Below are 25035 nucleotides of genomic sequence, written 5' to 3' on the forward strand. Positions count from 1 at the left end.
AAATTGTTATTAGGACAAGGAGAATAACGATGGAGGTAGCATATTAGAACAAATGTCTTTTTATTTCCTTTAGAATAACGTATATTTAGTGTTAATATTCAAAACACTAGTCAGAAAGTATTTAAAGGAAATAGGTACGTGGTTTTCGAACGCTAAAGAGTGGCATACGATTCTTATGATGAATACGTTTTGGTAACGGGAACCTGATTTTGGAATCGTGGAATTGTTTGACCTGAGGTCTTCGGCAATTCTCAGCTTTTACAACTTCGACTTTAATAATTTGGATGGAATGAGCACGAGCGCGATGACGAGCTCCCATGTCTCTGTAACACTGTGTTACGGCACCGCTGACAGAAAGATCTCTGTACTCTCTGTACATATTGTGAGTTCCGGACCTCGAGTCGTATCTCAACCAAATTCCAAAATTTTTTATTTTTGTCAAAGTTTTCTCTGAAATCTAGCAAGTAATACATCACATTAAAAATATCCGACGTGTTTCCAATATTCAGTTTCATTGATGGTTACCTGTTTAAGAGATACGATCTCTCCGGTGGACTTCTTGAATTTTTTTAACTGACGTAAGAAGTACCAAAATCTTGACTTTGCAACGATAGCATCGGGTGCAAATATTCTCATTTTGTACAAAGGCGTCGTTTTTTCTTTTTCGGTCGGCAACTTGCGTCCGATCACTTCGAACTCCTTTAGCTGTAAAATAAAAACATTCGTTTTTCATTGTAAGTAACTCTTTTAATATAAGCTCAAATTCTAATGAGTTCTATTATAAATTTGACGTATTGAATTAACGTATTAAATTCAAAACAGTTTGAACATGTGACGGCAAACATGCCATTGTAGGTTAGGTCGATGTTAACATACGATTAAACTTTATTTCAATCGTTTTAGATGAACTATCACGATGTGCAGGATAACGTAATTGCAAAACATTTTTTTTAACTAATAAATTCATCATACTTTTAATATATTTTTGTATATTTACTTACTTCACCCTTAGCTTTCATTGTGCCGTCTGTACAATATCACGATAAACCGGAAAAAGATCACGCTGGGTTCGCGTAAGCCGGAAATGGAGCCATTTAATTTTCGAAAGACTTCGTTTACATAAAACTTTTCCTATAAGAATTTGATTAATATTGTGTATTAGTATATTAGTATTGATTAATATTGTCGTGATTTTAATAACTAATTATATAATAATAAATGTACATAACAAGTTTTATCGAATTTTTATTGAGCACAATTATAGTTACAATTTTAACTGGTATAATTTAATACAGGGAAATTATTGATATAGTTACACAGTGCTTGTAAATATTATACAATACTTTTTATGTATGGGTCAAAAAATTGTTTATAAAGACATCTTGCGCCCTTCGATGGATATATCTACAGCTCTTCTAGTTGCTTTTATCCTTTTATTATCTATATAATTCTTCATGTGCCTCTCAAATCTGTTCATTTGTTTCTTAGTACTCTGCTAACATATCGGACACATTTAATGGATATGGACTCTTACTATGACAATAATTATACGTGAATTATATTTACCCTACTAATGTCAATGTCAGATTTCCAATCTGGTCTTACGACGTAGTCTTTATTGGATGGTTTAGGAACTCTGGCTCTTCCAACCCATCCAGGGTCTCCGGGTCTCAATGGCCTAAGCAAAATAAATTCAATAATGTCTGGATAAAGTTAATTAATCTTTAAAAGTTTAAGAAATTCATACTTGGCGTCTCCTTTTAAAGCTTTATTAATGTCTTGTGACTTTTGAGAAGAACTACCGTCTTCAATTTTTCTTCTCTTTTGGGGCGTTTGTTCCAAGTCTCTTTGCATTCGTTCCTCTTTCGACAACGCTTTAAAATCAGCCGACAAATTAAATATAGGACGTGCCCATTCATTTATCAATTTACCTGCACGTTCTTTGTTCTCTTTGGTTTCTCTAGGATGTTTGTAAAGATACATTACAGCTTTACCAATGCCAGACTGTTTCAACGATCCCTGATCAATTCTTGGAAACTAAAAATACAGATTACATTATTCGATGTTGCCTAATCGTAAAACTTGTATTTTGAAACTTACTTCCCACAAAAGCTTCAACAGACTGTCTCTAATTTTTAACGAGGGTAAAGATCGATCGGGCATCGGGGCTAACCAGTCTGTTAAAACTGCCAATACATTATGTTCCAAAAAAGCCAATTGCAGGTCGTGCTTTTTAAGTTGCGATAATACTTTCGGTAACATAGCTATTTTGTTAGTTGCGGGTTTGTTTTGTTGATTTAATTTTCTATCCTCGTCCGATGCTGTTCTCATATCGGACAAAAGTTGCGCTATAATATCGTCGTTATCGTTAATTATATCAATATCTTTCCTTTTACGTCTTCGTGATTGTTCTTCTTTCTTACGGACCAACATACGGTCGAAGTCCGACAAAGCATCATTTCTGGAATTTATTACAATCGTCAATTCTCATAAACTTCAATGCATAAAGATTTTCCATCTATTACTAATATTTCACTACAACTTTCACTTTCTTCGTACGTAACATTACTTACAGATATCTGTTATTCCTGATAGGCGTACATTAAAGACGATATGCATTAGCATTACAGTCAAATCTTAACTATTTTACGTAATGAAACATTTCCATTATATGCAGGGTGTTCGGCCAATCCTGGGAAAAATTTTAATGAGTGATTCTAGAGGCCAAAAGAAAACGAAAATCAACAAATTGGTATTCTTGATTTTCATCTTATTTTGACTTCTAGAATCTCCCATTATAATTTTTCCTAGAAGTGGCCGAACACCCTGTATATAACTAGTAAACCTTACGTTTAGGGGAGGCAGCTCCGATGACTTTGACCTTGACATATGTTGTCAAGGTCACCCTCCTGAGTAACATCCAAGAGATTATAGCCGTCTCTCGTTTTTTATTAAAAAGTTATTAGCATATAAAAATCATGTAATATTTATTATATTATACAACATATTTATTTAAATAAAACGATTATATTAAATTATATTTTATTAAAAATGGGTGTCGGTATTAGTCAGTGTAGTTATTAGGGGAATCTGGGAGACGCACCCCCCCCAGTCAGCAAAACCACTGTTCAACTCGTGGGGGATGTTCTATTTTGTGCTACGCAGGGCTCATGGAACGAAATTCCATATACTTGTTCTTTGTAACGAGAGGTAGCTATAACTTTTTGGGGAATGCTCAAAACTGTGACCTTCATAAACTGTGTGAACGTCAAGGTCACATTGAGTATACATCTACGCAGATTCTAATATAACACTAATAATACATTTTTATTAATAACTTTTTGATAAAAAACGAACAACAGCTAAAACCTTCTGAGGGTCATTCAGGGGTCATTCAACCTTGACCTTGACGACATCTGTCAAGGTCAAGGTCATCGCAGCTACTTCTCCTAAACGTTGGGTTTACAATATAATCTTTTAAACATGAAATTTAATCGACTTACAGTCCGCCATCTGCGATAATTCCGTCATCGGAATCTTCGTTCTCCTGTCGTTCAGTAGGTGCACCATCTCCAAGCTGTTTATTCTCTCCTTCTTCATCCTGTTCATCCTCGTCCTTCTTTTCCACTACTACATCATCGTTACCTTCATTCTCCGAATCAGATAATCCGTGTTTTGATTTCTTCGTTGCCTTAACACCATTATCTTCTTCTTCGGAGTCAGACAGAACTCTGTTCCTTTTTTTGATAGCAGTTTCAGAATCCTCGCTGCGACTTCTGGATCTTCTTGATTTCGATGCCGAACGAGACCTTGATTTCGATCGAGACTTCGATCTGGAGGAATGTCTAGATGCTGCGATCGAGCCCGATCTTGATCTTGATCGTGATCGTGATCGCGATTTAGAACGCGACTTTGACTTCGATCGCGAACCCGAATGTGATCTTGATCGTGATCTAGATTTTGATCGCGACTTTGATCTCGACCTTGATTTCGATCGAGATCCCGAACGCGATCTAGAACGCGACGCTTTTGAGCTGGAACGAGATCCAGATCTGGATTTAGACGATCTTGAGCTAGATCTCGATCGAGAACTTTTTCTTGAAATGGGAGACTGCGATCCTTTCCGTGATCCCGACAACGATCTCGATTTTCTGGAGCCAGATTTTGAACGTGATCTGGATCGCGATCCTTGTCTTGAAATCGATTTCACGGAGCCAGATTTTGAGCGCGATCTAGATCGCGATCCTTGCCTCGAAACCGATTTTCTTGAACCAGATTTCGAGCGTGATCTAGACCGCGATCCTTGCCTCGAAACAGACTTCGAGTGCGATCTAGATCGCGATCCATGTCTCGAGACAGACTTTGAGCGTGATCTAGATCGCGATCCTTGCCTCGAACCCAATGGTGTCCTTGATTTCGAACGCGACGAAACTTGAAGTTCCGCGGAAGGTGATCTGGATATAGATCCCTTTCGAGATACCGCAGGCGACTGTTTTCTTGATCCTGAGCCCGATCTAGATCGGGATCTCGATTTATGGTTTCCATCCAGAGAGTTCGCAGGTGATTTTGAACGGGAACCTTTTCGTGAATGGGGCGAACCTTTCCTCGATCCATCTATCGATTGGGATTTTGATCTCGAACGGGATCGAGAAGTCTTAATACAGGATGGAGATGGCGAATGTAATAGTTTTTTGTCGTCTAAAGGAGATCTAGATCTACTGTGTGATTTTGGCCGTGGACTTCCCGACAGAGACCGAGATCGAGATCTTCGTGAACCGGATGGAGAACGAGATCTAACAGACGCTTTCGGGGAACCGGAAGGAGAACGAGAGCTTGACCGAGAACGTGATCTAGCAGCCACTTTTGGGGAACCGGAAGGAGAACGAGTGTTTGACCGGGAACGTGATTTAAAATGTACAGATGGCGAAGGAGATCTGGAACCCAACGGAGAGTTCATTTTCGGGGAAGAGCACTTGGATGGCGGATTACTTCGTTTAGCCGACGTAGATCTAGATCTAGAGCGCGAATTTTGCCGAGACGCTGGATTAGAACTTCTTCTGGATTCTTCCAACGAAGAGCTTCTTGATCTCGATGGTGATTTTGCTGAACGCATCGAGTGTGGTGATTGCGATTCACTTTGTACAATTTTCCCATTTCGTTCCGGTGATGGAGATTTAGAAGGCGACTTCGAAGCACTTTTTCTATCGGCAGACTTCGATCTGGATCTAGACAGCCTTTGATTTTTATCGGATGAAGGCGATATCGATCGATTCTGGGATGGCGATCTAGAATATGATTTTCTAGAAGTAGCATTGGATCGCACAGAAGCTGGCGACCTTGGCTGCGCAGGCGAAGATTGATTGGATCTAAAAGAAAACGTTTTAAAGATTATGTTATATTAGAAATAATATTATTTAATTATTCAAATAAATACGATTTTTAAACCTAGGAGAACGACTAGGGGAGTGTGATTTAGATCTACTTCTGGCGGATCTTTGGGAATCCGCAGACGGGCTTCTAGACTTTTCGTGCTCTTCTTCCGATTCACTTCTTTCTTCTAAAAATGAAATACCATTGCATTAAAGTCACAAAATAGTCTAAAATACCAACATTTCCAAGTGTATTACATAAATATTACAATTAACGTTAACAGAACTAAAATTTCTATATGCATAAATATTTATACGTATATTTAAATATCACTGTTTTCATCATTTTCGCGTCCTAAATTAAACAAACTTTTTAAATTCAATTTACCTTCGCGATTCATTGCACTTATATACAAATATACACCTTGTCACTAATTATTAATAACTACTTCTTCACTAAAATGTGAAATGTCGATGATTCCTTGCCGAAGACCCGCTAAATTGTAAAGCACCTTCTTGTTTTTAATATCAAATTGGGATTCAGAAACATAATCGAAGAAATATATTTACGCTGAAATAACACAACAAGCGAAGTCACACGAGACGCGCGCTATTGGCCATTTCGTTTTTGGCTACTTTGTCAGGTTAGACAGGTTTCGAAGCCAACCAATCGTTATATTTTGTTAATTAAATGGAATCCATACCACATACATTTACTAAACTTTAAATCTCGCTACGGAATCGTTCGTCACAATTACTTCTTATATATTAAAGTTCACACGTTGCCGTACGAAATATCTTTGGAACAGATTGGTGCAACAACCAACGTGGGTTATTATCCAATTACGTGCAATTAATAAAATTCAAGTGGTATTTGAAAAATCAATCGTAATTTCGCTTTCTACTTAGCATATATTCAATGACCGGTTCGGGACCGACCGAAGATCACCGAGTTCCGTCGAACGTGCTTAAGGAACAATATGGCGGCCGTGGCAAAGTTTTCGCCGCCCGTATGAGAGATTCGCGTTCACCACGATTTAGAAGTTCGCGGTTAACGTTAATCGTACAGTGACCCTGTCCGGGTCCCGTGGCCCAATATCGCGAGTGGTAAATTCGTTTGTGTCGCAGCACGTCGAAACAGCCCGATGCGGGTCGCGCGCAATCCTCGTAGCGCAAATCATGACTTCGATGCTGTCCAGCTTTAACCCGCCTGTCGTTAAACGATTGCTGGGTTGGAAAAAAGCCGAGGGGGAGGACAAATGGAGTGAGAAAGCCGTGAAAAGCCTCGTTAAAAAGTTAAAGAAGTCCACTGGCCTCGAGGAACTCGAGAAGGCCATTACTACGCAAAGTTGCAACACCAAGTGCATCACTATACCAAGGTACGCTCGCTTTACATACTCCTTGCGCGTGCATAGATATTACGACCTGTGCGACCTATTCTTTTCTCTTTTTGCCTGTCTGTTTTTGTACCTGCTTTGTGACGTAACGTAACGGGTTCTGTAGAGATTTCTGCATTTATTTGCGTCTCTTTTAACGGAACTCCGGCAAATAGATAGCACGAGTACGTGTACGCGCGTCTGTGTGCGAGTGTTTTGTTCGCCGTTCATATTTACTTGCCTACGTATTCGTGCGTATAATGTCACACTCTCTATCCATTTGACGTTTCTCTTTCATTGTACTCTATGCATAAGAGACGGCTTTCCGTTCTTATTAACGAATCGACGGGATCCGGTATCCCCGATGATTTCTATTTTCGTATACTACCTTATAAACGCATGACAATTGTTACGTTGATTAAAACGTGATGCGGATCGTTTAAGAAACGACTCCGTTCGATCGATCGTCGTTGGAAACTGCAAATCATATCGAATAATATCGAGAGCGTGACAATAATCGTGTACACACGCTTGTAACGAAACAAGAGCGTGTACGTAGCGATTGAATAGGTGCAACGATCTGTTTCAGTTCCTTAAAGTTCCAACAGTTTACAAGTAGCGATTCTTCCAAAACAATTGACAGTTCGGACTTAAATTCTTGTTTCGTTCGGCCACCCATTGGGAAAAATTTTAATGGTAGGATTCTAGAGGCGAAAATAAGACGAAGATCAACAAATTGGTATACATCCATTAAAATTTTTCCCAGGGGTGGCCGAACACCCTGTATATGACCTGACCTAAGGCACTAAAGATCTATTGCCGGCGTTCGCTGGACTTTCAACGAACGTGTACTGTTTTAGATTCTGCCCTCCCGTTATCAACATGCTACATCTAACCAAACCGAAATATATAATAACAGTAATACGCTTTTAGTATACAATCGCGGACCGTAGAATCGCGTGTACGTCCACGGTGCATCATTTAGTTTCGAACGCGGGTATTAACGATAAAAAGATCTTGTCAGATATCCTAGACGAGCAGCTCGACGAGCTTTTTTTCGTTCGTTATTATTATTATTATATATTTATCGATCCTTTATCTCCAGCCACGAGTTCGTGCGGGGATAATCCTAATCGATGGCACGTGTTCTCTCCGTCGATTTCTTGGCAATCAATTCGCGTGCGTTACGTCAGTTTGTTCGTTCAGTACTTGGTGCAAACCCGGCGATAATATTTGCTTTTTAAACAACCGGACGATACTTAAAATCTCTATTATCCGAACCAATATGGAATCAACTTCACCTTGAAGCATTCCAGTATGCATTATAGTTAATACTTCGGAATGTAAAGAGCAATTGAATCAAATTTCAACCGAACTGGACAAATATGGTGGAGTTCTTCTAGGATTACACACCTCCTCCCCTCTAGTGGTCACGCCCCACACTTTAGAAAACATTGACTCAACGGGTTAGTTTTTGTCAATGTATCCAAGTCTGCTAGTAGTCAATTTAGCGTTCCTCACAAACAAAAAAAAGACGAAATGTTAAAACAGTAAGTGTAATTAAAATACAAGCCAGTTCCGACGATTAAATAAATAAAAATTTTAATAGGGGATTCTAAAGGCTAAAATAAGACGGAAATCAAGAATACCAATTTGTCGATTAAGGCTTCGTTAAAAAGTTATTAACAATTGCGTCTGTACGCAGGTTGCCCATCTACAAGTGCAATTGTTAATAACTTTTTAACGAGGCCTCCATCAACAAATTGGTATTCTTGATTTTCGTCTTATTTTGGCCTCTAGAATCCTCCATTAAAATTTTTCCCAGGGGTGGCCGAAAAACAAAATGGACACCAGCAACATTATAGTTTTATACGTATTTTAATAAAATCACTTTATCTCGCTGTAACACGATAGTTGGGTATAGTGATTGCACGCCGTGCGTTATCTTGGCAATTATGTAACAATCTTTAACGAATAAGCCGCCGCGTACCAACGAACGAGCGAAATGAAAGCAGCTGTCGCGCACGACGCGCGACAATGTTCGAAACGTGTAACCGTGTAAACGATTCTTTTTTTTATCGTTTGTGCTCGTGTATTCGGATCGGAATAAATAACAATTAACGCGCGCGGCGTCCGTTTCAGTTGCGAAACGTGGCTGGGAATGAGACACGTGCGCGTCACGTTGCCCCGCGCTCGCGATCCATCTTTCTTCGCGCGAGAATTGTTCTTCGGGGGCTTTGAAAATTTTTTTCACCTAACCAGTGACAGTCGTGACACGTACAATCGAGCGTCGGTTCGATCATTCGAAGTGGTGTGTTCCTTGATACGGCGATAGGGAAGGCGAGAAATGTCGGACCTCGATAAAACGAACTCGAAGTTTCGTTTTATCGAGGTTTCGACTTACGGAGACTCAGTAACCAATATTTTAGCTTACGAAGGTATCTAACCGATGAAGGACACCGAATTTAATGTAAAAATTCAATTTAATGTCAATTCTGACCCGGATTTCATCTTTTAACAAAATTACAATGGGCAGTGATTCGATTTTGAAAAACGTTTTCTAGTGTTTTATGTGCACACGTAATAACAATAAGTTCGTTAATAATTTTTAAAAGAATTTTAAAAAAGAAAAAAGAAATTCAAAAGTGTTTATATTTTAGTTTGAACGTGTTTACAAGAGTGTAATGTTGTATACAGTGTTTTAAAATTTATTTAGTTATTAAAAATAGTTATTTTTGACAATTTTAATTTTGTATAACGACAAAACTTCCTCGAATCGTAAATACGATACTGTACGCGTAGAATGTAGATTATATAAAAATTGCTTGAACTTTGTACATTTTTGAAAATGTTTAATTCAAAGAACTAAGTGACGTTAAAGAGGAGATTTGAAGTGGATTCGAAGATAGGAAGAGTTGTATACATAACCGTACAGACTGTGTACATATCGTATACATAAATCAGTCTTATCGCTTAACACGTGACTGATATTTTAAAAACATCATCGGTACGATCGACTATGAGATACATAATGGATATTAGGACCTTTGATATCACGAACAAAATTAAAAGATAATACAAAAACGAGAAGGTCTTGGTTTTATCGACGAAAGTGTTAATCCTTCGCAGGCGGCCATTTTGGTTCACGAAACAGGATTTACTGGAACAATTGTCCCAATAAAAATTAATCGAAATAAGCTGCCTTCGATAAATAATAAATCGAATGTTATTCACGAATAAAGAAGAAACAAAATAACAATAAACGTTATTTATTTATTTAAACAAAAAACATATACACTCGTTTATTTTTTGGTTCTCGTAGATCTCTGTAAATGAACAAATTTGCGTATCTTGTGATTCGTTGTTTAAAATTGTTATCTAGATAAGAATTTTAATCATCTACGCAAACAAACGATCATGAATTTTTCGTTCGAACGGACGTGACTTTACAAAGTCACCGATAAACGAATCTAGCAGTGACATAGGACAAGAGAAATAAATCTAGAAGGAAAATCAAGATAAGCGAGACTTGTATCATAGCGAAAGAGTATAAGATTTCATCACTGTTGGCTTATGACGTGCCAACGATTGGCGTCTCCGGTTGTTAAAGGGCAGCCTCCGTCATATAATGTGTTAATTTAATGAATTGTTAACAGACGTTATTGTCTTGTAAACAGAATCAAACCATCTCGGACGATCACGAGCACAAAGTAGTGCAAATTGATACTCGGGGCAAAACGACGTACGCAGACGCGCCACGTAGATTTTGCACTCTAAATTAAAACTTTTGCAAATCATATTCACCGCTTTACACTGTAAATTTAATCGTAAAAGGGGTTAATTTGAAGTGAAAAATTTTTATTTCACGCTCGAGCGTCGCAGGATCTTCGAAAGCTGTCCTCTCCGGTGCTCTTGTTTCAGAAATTTAAATGTAGCGTTCAGCGCGTGCTATCTTATCTGTAGATTGCATAACGCAGACGTTACGCATTGTAGGTTAAAAGGATCGCAGCGATTTTCGGTGGAACGTTCGAGAAATACGCGAACAGGACGAAATCGACGTCTTCGCGTTGCTTTTTGACGTTCGATTTTGAGGTTAGAACGAACGATTAGTATTTTGCTGGATTTTGTATTATTGCGCAATGATGTGAAAGCGTATCCTGAATAAATTCGCGTATCGGAATCGATTGTCTTACAGCACGTAGCTCATAACGATGTTATTAATAGTAATCCTAGCCACGTCGTCGTGCGTCCAAGGATACTCGACAGGAGAGAGGGAAAGTCTGTCATCGAGAAAGGCAGATCCTTCTGTAACTCGGACGAAACGCGCGCGTTTCGTGTTTCGTGTTTCGTGTTTCGATACTCGCCGCGAGTTACGTTTTTCGCCACGGTGTCGCGATTTTGTCGCTCGAAACCTTCGGCTCGTCCTTAAGGCGACGGCCGCCATGACAGTTTCTCATGGCTAAGGACGTACTAAACTTTTCATTAAGTGTCCAGTGACATATAAACGCTTTTTAAGGTTAGATTCCGTTGTGTTGGTAATATCGTACGGGAAAGGTATAATTTTTCAATACATATTTAAAAGATGCAGAGTAATTAAACTTTAAACAAGATAGCAACAATTATAGTGTGTATATAAATTAAGTACCATGGAGGACGATTTTATATTATAGTTTCAATCTGTTCTCAGGCTTTTTCTCAGTTCCAATGCATTTTGGCTGGAATAAAATTCCGTTTATCTCCGATCGCCGGTCACCGGTGACCACCAGCGGCAGTCCACGTGCTAGTACCTCCGGTTGATAACTCCGTGCTCACAATAACCTCCCGGAAATTCGATTTCGTTCCACCAGCTGGACGCGTCGCGATCCACCGACTATTTACACGGTCGTTAACGAGCGTTTGATTCGCGCGCGACTCGAGGAAATGAAATTTTCGTCCGTGTCCCGCGGTTTACCGATCGCGATGTATCGCGTACCTCCGTGAATGGCGTTTCGTTTCTGCATTGTCGAACAACGATAGAACGTCGATCCAGGTTCTCCGGAGTAAGAGTTTCCGCGTTGCTCGACCGATCGAGATCCCAGGTATTTATTAATCGCGCGGACGAGTTTCCGTAACCGCGACTAAGAACGTCATTGGGCTTTCGACATTTTTTTTAAGGCAAATTTTAAGGTTTGCAAATTTAATTTATATTTTAGATTTATTTTTTTGAAATCATACATAATCTATAATTATTTTAAAATCATTGAGAAATGGTTGCACATCAAAATCGTGACATGCAATTTACTAACCTATAAAAGTAGAACAATTATAGTCCTTTTTTTATTATTACAATGGATAATGAACGAGGTCCTAGTGTACGTTGTTTCACCAGCAGAAAAGAAAATAGAATAAATAACTGATAAGAATAGAAGACCTATATGATTAAAGCAATAGTGGCTAACCCATCGAAGGAGAAAGTAAACGAGCAAAATGGGCGTTGTTTCGTCTGTTTAAAAGAGTATTTTTGGTAACTAGGAACGGAAGCTGGGTTCGTCGTTTGATCGATTAAGATTTCCACGCGATCAAGACACATAAAATGTTATCGATTCGTCGTCGAGATACTTTCGAGCGGTAACCCGGACTAATTGATGTTTACGTAACGTAATCGATACAGTAAGTAGCATTTACGTAGAAAATGAGTGACACAGATTTCGTAGCGACGTTTTCCCCCGCGGATAGGAAGGCAAAGTGTGACTCGGAAAAACGTAAAGTTACGCAAGTGTGGCACCGTGTCGAGCCATTTACGAGATGTGCACGCGACGATCGCGAAACCCAGTAATCATTTAACGTTACAAAATTTCGCGCGTTAAATTTATTTGTTGCAAATATTTTAGCCGGTGAAAAAAAATATTTTTGAGATACGAACGACCAACGGTGGAGGAACTTTCTCGGCATCGACGTGCTTCGTCTAGGCGCCATTATATCCGCGATCGTTTTTCATTTTGGCCCTATTTTAAGCCCCTTCGTCATCATTGTTTTTAGTACTACATAATAGTCTTAAATATGCGGGCTGCCAAAAATGAAGGTATTTCTATGGTCTTGGGGCCGCGTTTAAGGAAACATAACCTTGTTTACCTCTTGTTAACACGTTGACTGCCAGTTTTCCGTGCTCAGAAATGCCCTCAACGTTTGTTATTGTACTTTCTAATAACACTGGAATTATTAAAAATTTCATGAGTAATGGGGTTCGTTCATTTCAAGCGTTTGGAAGGAAAGTTCGAAGCGCCGGTCACCGGTGACCACCATGGCAGTCGACGGGATAAAAGTCATAATAAATTCGTACATTTGTATTAGCATGGTGTCAATAATTTTAAAGAATCTCTGAAATCATTTTGATGGTCTTGATAATATTAGCGAAAGATAATCAGTGTAGGGACGCCATTTTGTATAAACGCGCGAAAAATCCCAAGATTCAAAAATTATTCCAGAACTGGAATTTTATTCGTTGATGGAGAATAAAATTTTTAAACTCGTTTTAAAGTAGATTCAGCCAGATTTAATATCGGTTCAAAACATTATAATTTACGAGTATCGTTACGAATAAAAAAATGGAAGCTAACGAATTAAAAATTTTTATTCGTTGATTGAAAATTTGCCTGATTTTAATGAATGCTTGAAATCATTTTGATGGTCTTGATAACACTAACGAAAGATAATCAGTGCAGGGACGCCATTTTGTATAAACGCGGGAAAAGTCCCAAGATTCAAAAATTATTCCAGAACTGGAATTTTATTCGTCGATAAAGAATAAAATTTCTAAACTCGTTTTAAAGTAGATTCAGCCAGATTTAATATCAGTTTAAAACATTATAATTTATGAGTGCTTTAAGAATATAAAAACGAAAGTTAACGAATTAAAAATCTGTATTTGTTGATGGCGAATAAAATTTGCCCGAAGAATGCCTGAAACTATTTTGATAGTCTTGACAACATTAACGAAAGACAATGAGGGACGCCATTTTGTATAAACGCGCGAAAAGTCGCAAGATTCAAAAATTATTCCAGAATTGAACAAATTTTATTGTTTATCAACGAATGAAATGAAAAAAACTAGATTTGGCCAATTCTAATGCCACTTAAAAACATTATTTACGAATAAAAAGATGAAAGTTAACGAATTAAAAATCTGTATTTGTTGATGGCGAATAAAATTTGCCTGAAGAATGCCTGAAACTATTTTGATGGTCTTGACAACATTAACGAAAGATAATGAGGGACGCCATTTTGTATAAACGCGCGAAAAGTCGCAAGATTAAAAAATTATTCCAGAATTGAACAAATTTTATTGTTTATCAACGAATGAAATGAAAAAAACTAGATTTGGCCAATTCTAATGCCACTTAAAAACATTATTTACGAATACAAAACTGAAAGTTAACGAATCTAAAATTTTTATTTGTTGATGGGCGAATAAGATTAGTCCAATTCCGAGTTATTCCCGTGATCCTCGAAGTCGCCACGAGGAACGAAATCGGAATCGCTGTAACTGTGCCCTCCGCGCGAAGATATAATTTATCGCGTCGGTTTCGTTGGCTCGTTTTATCAAAACGTTCCATGCTTTTTTTTCTTCCCTTCCCTCGAGTTCCCTTGCCTTCTGGGTTTCTTTATCGTAGCCGAAGGTTGCCGTGACGTTGACCCGTTCGTTTCCTCCGTATCCTTCCTCCCATGGACTCCGCCGGAGGATCGAGACAAAGCGGTTAGCCGCCACTTTCCGTTACGTACGACCGAAATTATTCGAGATAACGATAAGCCCCCGGCTTACCTGACGACCGGAACGAGAAAGACTCTCGTTCATTAGCGGCTTACCTCTATTGACATTCAACGCGTGCTCGTTTTGACGTCGAGACCAGCGTGTGCGTTCGCATTCGCGAATAGTCGGCGTGCCGGTGTGTCGTGCATTTTTTACTCGGTAAAAGATAACCTAGAAGAGACCGTCGGTCGTCCTAGAGTGTTGTTTCTTTTTTTTCCCGGTGGGGTGCGTGTCGCGTTTAGCGGAGGACAAAACCGAGCGCCACCGGCGCGTGCAAATAAGTGCAGCTCACGTACCGACTGTTTTCTTTTCCTTTCTTCTCCTTTTGTAAAAAACGTGGGAGCACACCGGCGCGCCGGCCGCCGTTCCCCGTGCAATCGACGATTAAACTCGATTAAGTCGCGCCTGCCCGTTTGATGCATACGTGGAAAGAATTTCACGGTGAACGCGACTCCTGGCGTCCTCGAGGTAGGCGTGCGTCAGCAGGATGACTAAAATTGCAGAAGGAACTGAGACCGTGGATCGATTACGTTCTCGCGGTTACCGATAGAACCACGGCTATTTCGACTAGTCGGAAACGATCTTCCCGTATCTCTGACGACGTCTCGTTCGATTAGAGCTACCAGTAAGTATTATTCACTAGTGAGGGAACTCTGTGGTCCTTTTCGAACGATTTTCCACTTTCGAGTAGAAACTGTTCATATAAATTGCAATTTATACATTTGATGGACGCCATTTGTTTTGGTTAGTCGTTGAAAAATCGAATAATCGCAGATTCGATATATGCAACGAGATATCGATATCACCATATTTCGAGGCGGTTCGATTCGAGAACAGAGAAATTTCGTAACGTTTTCAAGGATGCATTTGGCTCGAGACAGGACAAGAACATTGTATAAATACTTAACGTTAGCAATAGTTCTTCGATCGTTATGTGTTGCCATTCGTAGAAACCATAAGATCGATTCATAATTGAGATTGTCGTAGAACATTGGCTGACCCCGTTTATACTTAACGCAAAAATCTGTGCTGTATTTTAGCTTTTTATTTGCTAAATTTCGCGTTCACCAAATCATATTCAAAATTAAAAAAAAATATCGCGAGGGTCTAGGGATATTTGAAAATGAAAATGAAAATTTTATGGTATAGGTTTTGTTAATGTCGAAGCGTAACCTTTATTAAAAATAAATGAAAATTAAAATTAAAATTAGTATAGTTGAGGTTTGTAAATCGAAGAAAATCCGCGGAAAATGTTGTGATATAGGTTATGTTGATGTCGAACGTGAGTTATTAAAAAAAAAATGAAAATGAAAATTAAGATGAATATAGTTGAGATTTGCAAATCGAAGAAAATCGGGAAAAACTTAAAATGAGTATAGTTGAGGTTTGTAAATCGAAGAAAATCGGGAAAAAATTTTATGATATAGGTTTTATCGATGTCGAAGCGTAACCCTTATTAAAAAAAAAATTAAAATGAAAATGATAATGATAGTAGAAATGAGTATAGTTGAGGTTTGTAAATCGAAGAAAATCGGCGGAAAATTTTATGGTATAGGTTTTGTCGATGTCGAATCGTAACCGATTTATTTTATTCGACTATAATGAAGGTTCTACTGTATTATTATAGTAGGGCTACCTTTTGGAGCGGTCGATAGAACGCGGGAACAGACGGACCGTCGAAACGCTGGAGAGTTAGCCAATGTTGCCAGTGAATTGACGGTACTTTTGCCGGTACATTGTTGTTACATAACAATTGGGTACAGCGGGAGGGGGCGCGGTTATATTCTCGCGGTTCCATACAAAGCTGCGAGAAAACTTGTGTTTCGTACCTCTGTGCGATCCTCGAATAAGTATCTCGCTCTGTAAACGATCTCCCGTGATTTTATTTCATTTTTATATATACTTTATGCAAAGCAGTAATTTTAATGCAAATTAGGTAAACAACGCAAAGAACAAAATGTTAAAAAAGTTTAAATACAAAGTTTTTAAATGATCTAATAGTAATGCAATATATAAACCAGATTTTTAAATTGAGATAATAATTTATGTTTTTCTAGTAAAGTAAAAATGAATTTCTTAAAAAAATACACCTTCTTTTGAGCTCTGAGGTTTTCGTTTCCAAGATGGGCGCGCCATCTTGCATAATCGACTCTCGTGGGCCGCGAATCGAGTTCGAGTACGAGATCGACATCGAGAACTATCATATAAATCCCGTAACGAGTGTTTTAATATTATTATGTAACGAATTGCCGTATCGTGCAATTGTAATTGATGGTCACGCGTGGACTGTGCGTATATAGGGTGCTCCTTTTAACGCTAGCATTTAGAACACGCGCTCCATTTATTTCGAACGTTTTTCAGTAACTAGCAGTCCATTTATTTCGAATTTAAAACTGAACATATAACATGCGTATATTCAATTGTAAAAGAACATGTATAAAAAAAATATACGCGTAATGCAAGGCCATTCAACGTGAAATGAAGGAGTAAAATAACAATACTTGCGTCATAAGTGCTCGAAGCGTTGTTCGGCGATATCGACTCAACACTGTAATCGTCGAACTCTTGATGGAATCAGTCCGGAAACGATAAGAAGCATACGGGGCTTCAGCTGCTCGGCGATTGCAGTGTTGCGTCGGTTCGATCGGCCACACCAATTTCGAAACACATTTTATGACGTAAGAACCGTTGTTTTGCTCCTACATCTCAAATAACCGCTGTTCTAACAATATATAGCCTCCTATTGTCCGTAAAAATATAATAACAAACTTAAACGTTATTTTTCCTGCGAATAAAATTTAAAAGAACAAGTAATTAAGGTGGTAAAAATACCCCACTCTGTATATTTACAAGTTCATTTATTGGCGAGCGATCGTCCCCTCCACTTACACGGACGCAAAGGACGCGCTTCGCATGCAGGTATCGAGGCGTTGCATCCATCGAGATTCCACTCTAGTCGCGTGCACATCAAAGTCAATGATAAACACGTTTCAGCGGCGTCGTTATTCCCCGCGACATTTCCTTTGTCGTTTCGTCGCCGTTCGTTAAACACAGAGATTTTCGAAGCTGGTAGCGTTCGTTTAATTTGCAACGCAGGGATTCCCCCCAACCGATGAATCTGGAATTGCAAAAATGGCGACAGAGTGAAACGAAATGTTTTATTTACCGACGAAGAAGGTTATCTTTTTATTAATTCCACGTAAAAACATAGAAAAAAATGGCGTTAAAACTAGGGAACATCGTCCCTGAAAACAGCGCCCCCTAGGATTAATTTCTCCGCGTCACACGAGCGTCGAAACGACGTTTCTATGTTCTTCCTTGTCTTGCAATTAAAAACAACGAAGACAACCGGCGTTCCTATGCCCATCTTGGTTCTTTTCAATTGTAAAGACAAGGAAAAATTATCGTTCCTAAAAACAGCGCCCCCTGGGATTAATCTCTCGCGTCACATTAGGTTAGAGTCGCACGAGCGTCGAAACGACGTGCGTTTCTATGTTTTCCTTGTCTTACAACTGAAAACAACGAAGACAATCGGTGTTTCGCGTTTCTATGTCTGTCTTCGTTGTTTTCAATTGCAAGTACATCGAAAAACATACGAACGCGCGTCGTATTAACTCTCGTGCGCCCTAACCTAACCCGGTCTTAGTCCTCGCGAGCCTAAAGAGTTATTCTGGTGTTGCGTGTCCGGTGGACCACCCTGTAGCGCGTGTCCCCGGTTAAATTACCCCGGTTTCGAGAAAGAGAGAAACGTCGGAGATGAACGCGGTGCATATCGGTCGGCGTCTTTGCTAGGCGCCACCACTTCCGGCGCGGCAGACGCGCCTCGGAACTCGAGGTAGCGAAAGAGGCAGAAGGAAAGTCGGGAAAGAAGCGTGTGTACATTAAAGACCAAGTTTACGACGACGCTCGAGCCTCTCTCAGTGGCCAGTTTCGTGGCGACGTATAAAACTTCGACGATGGCGCCTTTATCGTGGTCGACGTTGGGGGACGCGGGCGGGAAAGTGTTTCGATGGTCGCGGTTCCGGTTCCGCGAATCCCGGCGATTACCGGCGAAATTGATACGACGATCGAGAAACGCAGACACTAAGTCCGTATTCTTTGCACGAAAGGCCTAGTCCGGGCAGTGCTGGCGACAACGGTGTCCAAGGAGTACGCGGTAAAGGTCTGCCGCACGTGATCTACTGCCGGCTTTGGCGCTGGCCGGATCTGCAGTCGCATCACGAGCTGAGGGCGATCGAGCACTGCGAATACGCGTTTACGCAGAAACGGGACGAAGTCTGCGTCAATCCGTACCATTATCAACGAATACAGACGCCAGGTAGGTGAACTTGAGTCTTTACATCTTTCGTGTAACAGATATAGATCATTCGTCTTTGCCTCGAAGACCTCTGTTCACCTGTTCGACCCTTCAGATTCTCTAAAGTTATCAAAGACTCTTTGACACCAGCTAAAGGAATTGTCATCAGATTGTCCTGCCGTTATTAACGGTGAGAAATATATTATGAGAAAGCATCGTATTGCATGTGTGGCGTTACCTCTGGCACTCGCCACCAGAGGGCTCCGCTCTCTCGCAAGCGTTCGACTGATCCTTTCGTTCCTCAACCGACTATCCAATATCCTGGTGTAGGGATGTTCGATTTTTGCAAGAATGAAGTCTTGAATCAATTTTTTATTGAAGCGACTAGAATCGAATAAAATTCCGAATAGAATAAAATTCCGATTATCCGGCATATTTGGGACTGGAGCAATGCCGGAGAATCAGACTTATATCTAAGTAGGTACATATGATTGATAAAAATGAGGAAATGAAATTACAGAAACATTTCTGGACACACGGTATAATTTCGGTAAAGAATTTTTTTCTCGAAAATGCGTGGGAATTCGGGGGTATGTCTACCCGCGAAAAATGATTGTAATTGACTCCTGCAACCAAAAATAATTTTTTCAAAACAATTTGAAATTTTTCAATTTCGTCAAAAAATTTCTCCACCTACTCGAATTTTTTTCTCGAAAGTATGCAGGAATTCGGGGATATATGTATTCACAAAAAATGATTGTAATTGACCCCCGCAACCAAAAATAATTTTTTCAAAGCAATTTGAAATTTTTCAATTTCGCCGATTCGTAATTAAAAATTTTCTGTAAAATCGATTCTGAATCGAACATTCTTATTAGGAATCCTTACTCATGAGTCCCAATAACAGACCCAGAACGAAGTACTCCCCCTCTCCTTTCATTTTCTCCCTCCATCTGCCAAGCGTGCCACACATGTAATCCTAAAATAAAAATAAAAATCTTCGTCTTACGAGCCTATCAGCCAACGCGAACCGATCGTTCGTCGTACCCAAAGCTACCAAAAGATATTTTTGTTTATAGTTAAATAATTTGGGGAACGAAAGGGTTAACTGGAATCGCGCCATTAATCGGCCGTAACGTTATTACCGGCGTAAGCAAAGCGACCGCGGCCCGATCGCGTGACTTATTAGCGCACGAAACTTTGCAGTTTTGCCAGCCATTCTCGTGCCGCGGCACAACCTAGCCGGGGACGAGCCCGTCCTGTACAACACCTCCCTCGAGGAGCTCAGCGTCAGCGTGCCGGAGAACACGAGCTTCCACGCGACGCTGAACCATCAGCACCATAATCAACAGGGTATACCGCAATCCCCGCAGCAACAGCAGCAACAACAGCAACAACAGCAGCCGAACAATCCCTACCAAGGAATGCAGGTTAGTATCGAATCTATTGTTCCCATTTCTCCATCAAAAGGTGGTCGAAACACGGTGTTCTCTCCTTCTGTATATTTATTTTCCCCCAGAGTATGCAGGCAACGAGTCCCGCGAGCGTGGGGAGCCTAGGAAGCGTTCAGGGTTCACCGCATCCGGCCCCCGGATCCATGGATCCACCGGCGGACACCCCGCCACCTGGATACATAAGCGAGGATGGCGATAACATGGACCACAATGACAACATGTCTTTGTCCCGTTTGTCTCCCAGTCCAGTGGACGCACAACCGGTTATGTATTGCGAGCCTGCCTTCTGGTGAGCGGAGTCTGCGTGAATCATCATAGCTAACTGTCGAAAACGCGATCGAACGCGTTTACTGGTATATTCAATCAACGCTTTTTTCTTTCTTTCGCCTGCAAGGTGTTCGATAAGCTACTACGAGCTGAACACGAGAGTGGGCGAGACCTTCCACGCGTCCCAGCCGAGCATCACGGTGGACGGGTTCACCGATCCCAGCAACTCCGAACGCTTCTGTCTGGGCCTGTTGTCGAACGTCAACCGCAACACCGTGGTCGAGCAGACGAGACGACACATTGGAAAGGGAGCTAGACTTTATTACATTGGCGGCGAGGTGTTCGCCGAGTGCCTATCCGACTCGAGCATATTCGTGCAAAGTCCTAATTGCAATCAGCGTTACGGCTGGCATCCGGCTACTGTTTGCAAAATACCGCCCGGTAAGCGTCGTATTGTCACTAGCAGCTGAGAATGAACCTTCCAAAGGAACAAAATCGCTTCTATGTCAATCCTCTCTTGGAGGATGATAGATCACAGGTTGTTAAAATAGTAGGCGTCGTTAATTTGTAATTGTAACCCAGATAGGTAATCTCTGAGATTCTGCAAAAGTAGATTAAAATCGAAGGTGAACGATTTTAGTTCTTATCTTGTGCAAGGTACACTCGGTTCAAATGTTTTCATTATTGTTATCGCACGCAAGCTATTGGGTAGTGTGGACAGAATGATGTCAAATGAGTGTACACCTCCGGAGGCTTCCTTCTTAGCTGCAAATGATAACAAAGAACATTACTCAATCGTTAACCGTTTGATGAAACCTGACGAGTATATTGACATAGATTTTGTTTAGAAGATTCGTATGCAGGGGATGAAGGCACCTTTTCAAGTTAGAGCTGTAAAGCTATGAAATACTCGGGGACAAATAGAGGCGATAAGTTCTTTATATTTGATTTAACCTTGTGCTTAATTACCCTTGAAATCGTAATACCGGTGTAACAATTTTATTGCAGGCAGATAAACCTCATAATAAAGAAACCGTAAGCGTTCTCTTATGCGAGATTACTGACTCATTATTGACAATAGCGAGTTCTCGGTATTCCAAGTAATAGAATAATTTCAATATACGATCCATAAAAAAAAAAAGTCTAAGTGTATGATGCACAATAGATAATAGCTTGGAATTTTCATTGAACGACTTCTGATACAGAATGTTACAGGGGTTTATATGACCTTTCTTGCACGTACTCTCTTAAACTTATGATTAATTTGTAACGTAGACACGGTGCAACAAAATAACGTACAATGAAATCTACACCGACAACTCATTATTGTTAATTCTAACCTTAAAGCAATTTAAGGTAGGAAACAATTCCCAGTAAATTAGTAACCAATTAAGTGGAATGATTTACAAATTCATTTGTCAAGCTCTACAGATGGCAGCAAAAGTACACACTTATCTTAATTCCCAGTAATTCTCAAAACAATGCTTGTTTATGAGTATTTCATTATATGTATTAAAGTGTCTCTATTTGTTTTCTATTCGACCACATAATTTGTCAGTGTCCAATTTCAAAGGGGATTGAAACATTTGGATACAATTTTCAACAGTCGAAGCTCTGATCATTTATGGTGTCTGATGATGCAACGAACAACGAGCTTCCACTGTCCTGTTAAAAATTCAATCTGAATGTTTCAGGCCCCTTTGAAATTGGAAACTGACAAATTGTGTGGTCGAATAAGAAACAAATAGAGACGCTTCTTTGATAAGTATTCCTTACAAATAAAATGAAACTAATAAACAAGTACTGTTTTGAGAGTTACTGGGAATTAAGATACACTTGCTGCTATCTATATGCATTTATCTAATTTACTGAGAATTGATTCCTATCTTAAATTGGTTTAAGGTTAAAATTTCAAAGGGGGCTGAAACATTCAGATACAATTTCTTAACGCAACAGTCGAAGCTGATCGTTTACGATGGCCGAAGATGCAACGAACGACGAGCTTCGACTGGGTTTCGATTCACGGCCCGGATCATTCGTAACGCGCTATTCTCAGAACCGTATTTCTTCTTTCACGTCGCGCAGGTTGCAATTTGAAGATCTTCAACAACCAGGAGTTCGCTGCGTTGCTGTCGCAGTCGGTGTCGCAGGGATTCGAGGCGGTGTATCAGCTAACTCGGATGTGCACCATCAGAATGAGCTTCGTGAAGGGCTGGGGGGCGGCGTATCGACGACAAACCGTTACGTCGACGCCATGTTGGATCGAGCTGCATTTAAACGGGCCGCTGCAATGGCTCGATAGGGTGCTCACGCAGATGGGTTCGCCGCGTTTACCCTGTTCCTCGATGTCATAAGATTGTATACTTTACCACGTGGTGGATACGAGAAAGAAAGAACGATTCCTGTGTTATCGTCGTCGATTGGATTCCCTCAACGCGAATTAATATCGCTATCGTTCGGATCCCTCTGCATTCGCCGAGCCTGCCAGCGACCAGCAAGAAATGGAAAAGGATCGTTGTTCGTTTCTATAGTGTATGCACGGAACACGAAACGAGATTTGCGTTCGAAAGTGCCAGGAAAGCGGTTCGAAGAGCAATCGGCTGTGGGAACATCCTCTCGAGTCCATGGACGTTTTCTACGTTTCGAGAAAGATGGACGGTGTGGGCAAAAAAGAGTGCGGACGAGAGATCGTAATAACGATGCAAACCGGTTCGCAACGAGTCACGCGTTTGGGTTAACTACGAGAAAACATTCGACGAAGCAAGTAGACATTGTTAACACATTTAACCGCACTCCCAATGTGGCTAGTGCTAGTGATCCAGGGTTACAAATCCGATTTTAACCGAATATTAAGAGGGCGAATAAACAAGTGTTTTATTACATATATGTATATGTATGTATGTACACGAACAACGCTCGTATGTGTGTGCGTATACATATGTGATACGCTAAGAAAAGCTCAGCCTTCGCATATTTTTATCGCTTGTTAAGCAAACGCACTTCAGTCGTACAGTATACGTCAGCTCTTACAAGGTAATACATAACATTATGTATACACTCACATTATAGTCTGCCGAAGAGAATTTCTATAAAAAAAAATGGACAAACGTATATGTCCGTTGCAAAGTTTCTAAATGGCACTGGTCTATTCGGAGTTTTTTGTCAATGTTTCTCCTACGAATAGGATAACTAAAGTAAATATATAAAGTCTATTTCTCTTATATGAATAATTATAAGAATGGATTACAGTGTTCAATATGTACGTAACTACTTACACATGTTTCGTTAATTATAATTCTCGGATGGACCAGCAAAAGCGTTCAAATGTCCTCAGAAATGATCGCAATCGGATACGGATAGTTATGTTTCCCGTGTATTTGGAAGTTTTAAGAATGGTCAAATGACGCGAGATCGATCACCCGGTATGCATGTATACTGACAATGTTTAATCAGAAATCATTTTGGAAACGGAAGCCGAAAAAAAAAAAAAATATGTTGTATTAAGGTGTCTTATCTTGGATAACTGATATTCTTATTAAGAGTATAAGCGCTATATTTCTAAACATTCGTAGAAGTACTAAGCGCACGAAGTCTGTGGTAGACAGAAATACCTATTTACTTGATATTGCATGAGGGAAGCCGATTAAAAGTGCAGAAAAAAAAAAATTATAGACGTATATCTGTCGAGTGTCCGAAAAAAATTTATGCAACGCGTAAGCAAACATTGCACATTTTGCTGTTGATGTTAACGTAGCGAACCACTCGTTAGTTGAGATGCATTGAAAAAAGTATTTGGTTCGTTGTATAAAAACCGTAAAACATCGTTTCGTGTCGGGAATAATATGTTTTGTACGAGAGAGAAAAAAAAGGAAAAAAAAATACAAGTAAAATGAAACGATCGATTTGATTGCGTGAACTTTGACAAATGTACCATTCTTCCGCGAGAATAAGGCACAGCGTGTTTACACCTACACTCCTGTTGCAGTCCGTTGACTCACTGGTATTGGCCGAGAACGGTGACGAAGATCGGTGCCAGCCAATCAGCGGACTCTTGCTGCTGATTGGCCGTCACCGAGCCTCGTCACCGTTCTCGACCAATACCTGCGAGGGATGTAAACACGCTGTGCCTTCTTCTCGTGGAAGAACGATAGTTGAATCGTCTCATAAAAAAAAAAGTTTGTACAGAAATTATTCGAAGAAAAATACGTGAAAAAAAAAAGAAATGAGAAGAAAAAAACGCGAATAGTTTCCGAGCAATATAAAGGTTCGATATAATGGAAAATTCGTAAAATTAAGCAACTTAAAGATAGGGGTCGAAGAAGAATAATGGTCTGGCCTTGAATATGAGATGCTTTTAGATGCATCGAGCGTAATTGATTTAAAATTTCTTTGGAAATTGTTTGTGGATCGAGCGTATCAGAAGTTTCTATTTTATTGCAGATTTTATATGACATATTTCATATTCGAGACGAACCGAAAAGAGAAG

At 39.9% G+C, this 25035-nt stretch overlaps 3 protein-coding genes across 6 annotated transcripts; 1 reads left to right on the forward strand and 2 right to left on the reverse strand.

Annotated features, from left to right (window-relative positions):
• Positions 1–106: 106 nt before the first annotated feature.
• LOC122399733 (60S ribosomal protein L18a) lies at positions 107–1074 on the reverse strand. Its single transcript, XM_043400641.1, has 3 exons — positions 1002–1074; positions 526–705; positions 107–457 (listed from the first exon to the last, which is right to left on the reverse strand). Exons 1-3 carry the CDS (start codon positions 1017–1019, stop codon positions 122–124), a joined length of 534 nt encoding a protein of 177 aa, XP_043256576.1. The 5' UTR covers positions 1020–1074; the 3' UTR covers positions 107–121.
• Positions 1075–1285: 211 nt separating this feature from the next.
• On the reverse strand, positions 1286–6184 carry LOC122400045 (IWS1-like protein). 4 transcript variants are annotated; one of them, XM_043401245.1, is made up of 8 exons: positions 5758–6184; positions 5446–5557; positions 3504–5366; positions 2574–2588; positions 2101–2461; positions 1748–2037; positions 1567–1678; positions 1286–1492 (listed from the first exon to the last, which is right to left on the reverse strand). In XM_043401245.1, the coding sequence occupies exons 1-8, from the start codon at positions 5768–5770 to the stop codon at positions 1370–1372; spliced, it is 2889 nt and encodes a 962-aa protein (XP_043257180.1). In that variant the 5' UTR covers positions 5771–6184; the 3' UTR covers positions 1286–1369. The 4 variants fall into 4 exon arrangements, with proteins under 4 accessions (XP_043257180.1, XP_043257179.1, XP_043257182.1 ...); XM_043401244.1 differs by having other exon boundaries at positions 1286–1495; XM_043401247.1 differs by lacking the exon at positions 2574–2588.
• A 106-nt stretch (positions 6185–6290) lies between these two features.
• Positions 6291–24510, forward strand: LOC122400046 (mothers against decapentaplegic homolog 3). The gene is made up of 6 exons (XM_043401248.1): positions 6291–6748; positions 18641–18849; positions 20035–20258; positions 20348–20571; positions 20677–20990; positions 22635–24510. The coding sequence occupies exons 1-6, from the start codon at positions 6549–6551 to the stop codon at positions 22901–22903; spliced, it is 1440 nt and encodes a 479-aa protein (XP_043257183.1). The 5' UTR covers positions 6291–6548; the 3' UTR covers positions 22904–24510.
• Positions 24511–25035: the final 525 nt, after the last annotated feature.

Source organism: Colletes gigas, unplaced genomic scaffold (assembly GCF_013123115.1).
Source record: "Colletes gigas isolate AHSC1104 unplaced genomic scaffold, ASM1312311v1 Colletes_gigas_Sc00015, whole genome shotgun sequence".
NCBI lineage: Eukaryota > Metazoa > Arthropoda > Insecta > Hymenoptera > Colletidae > Colletes > Colletes gigas.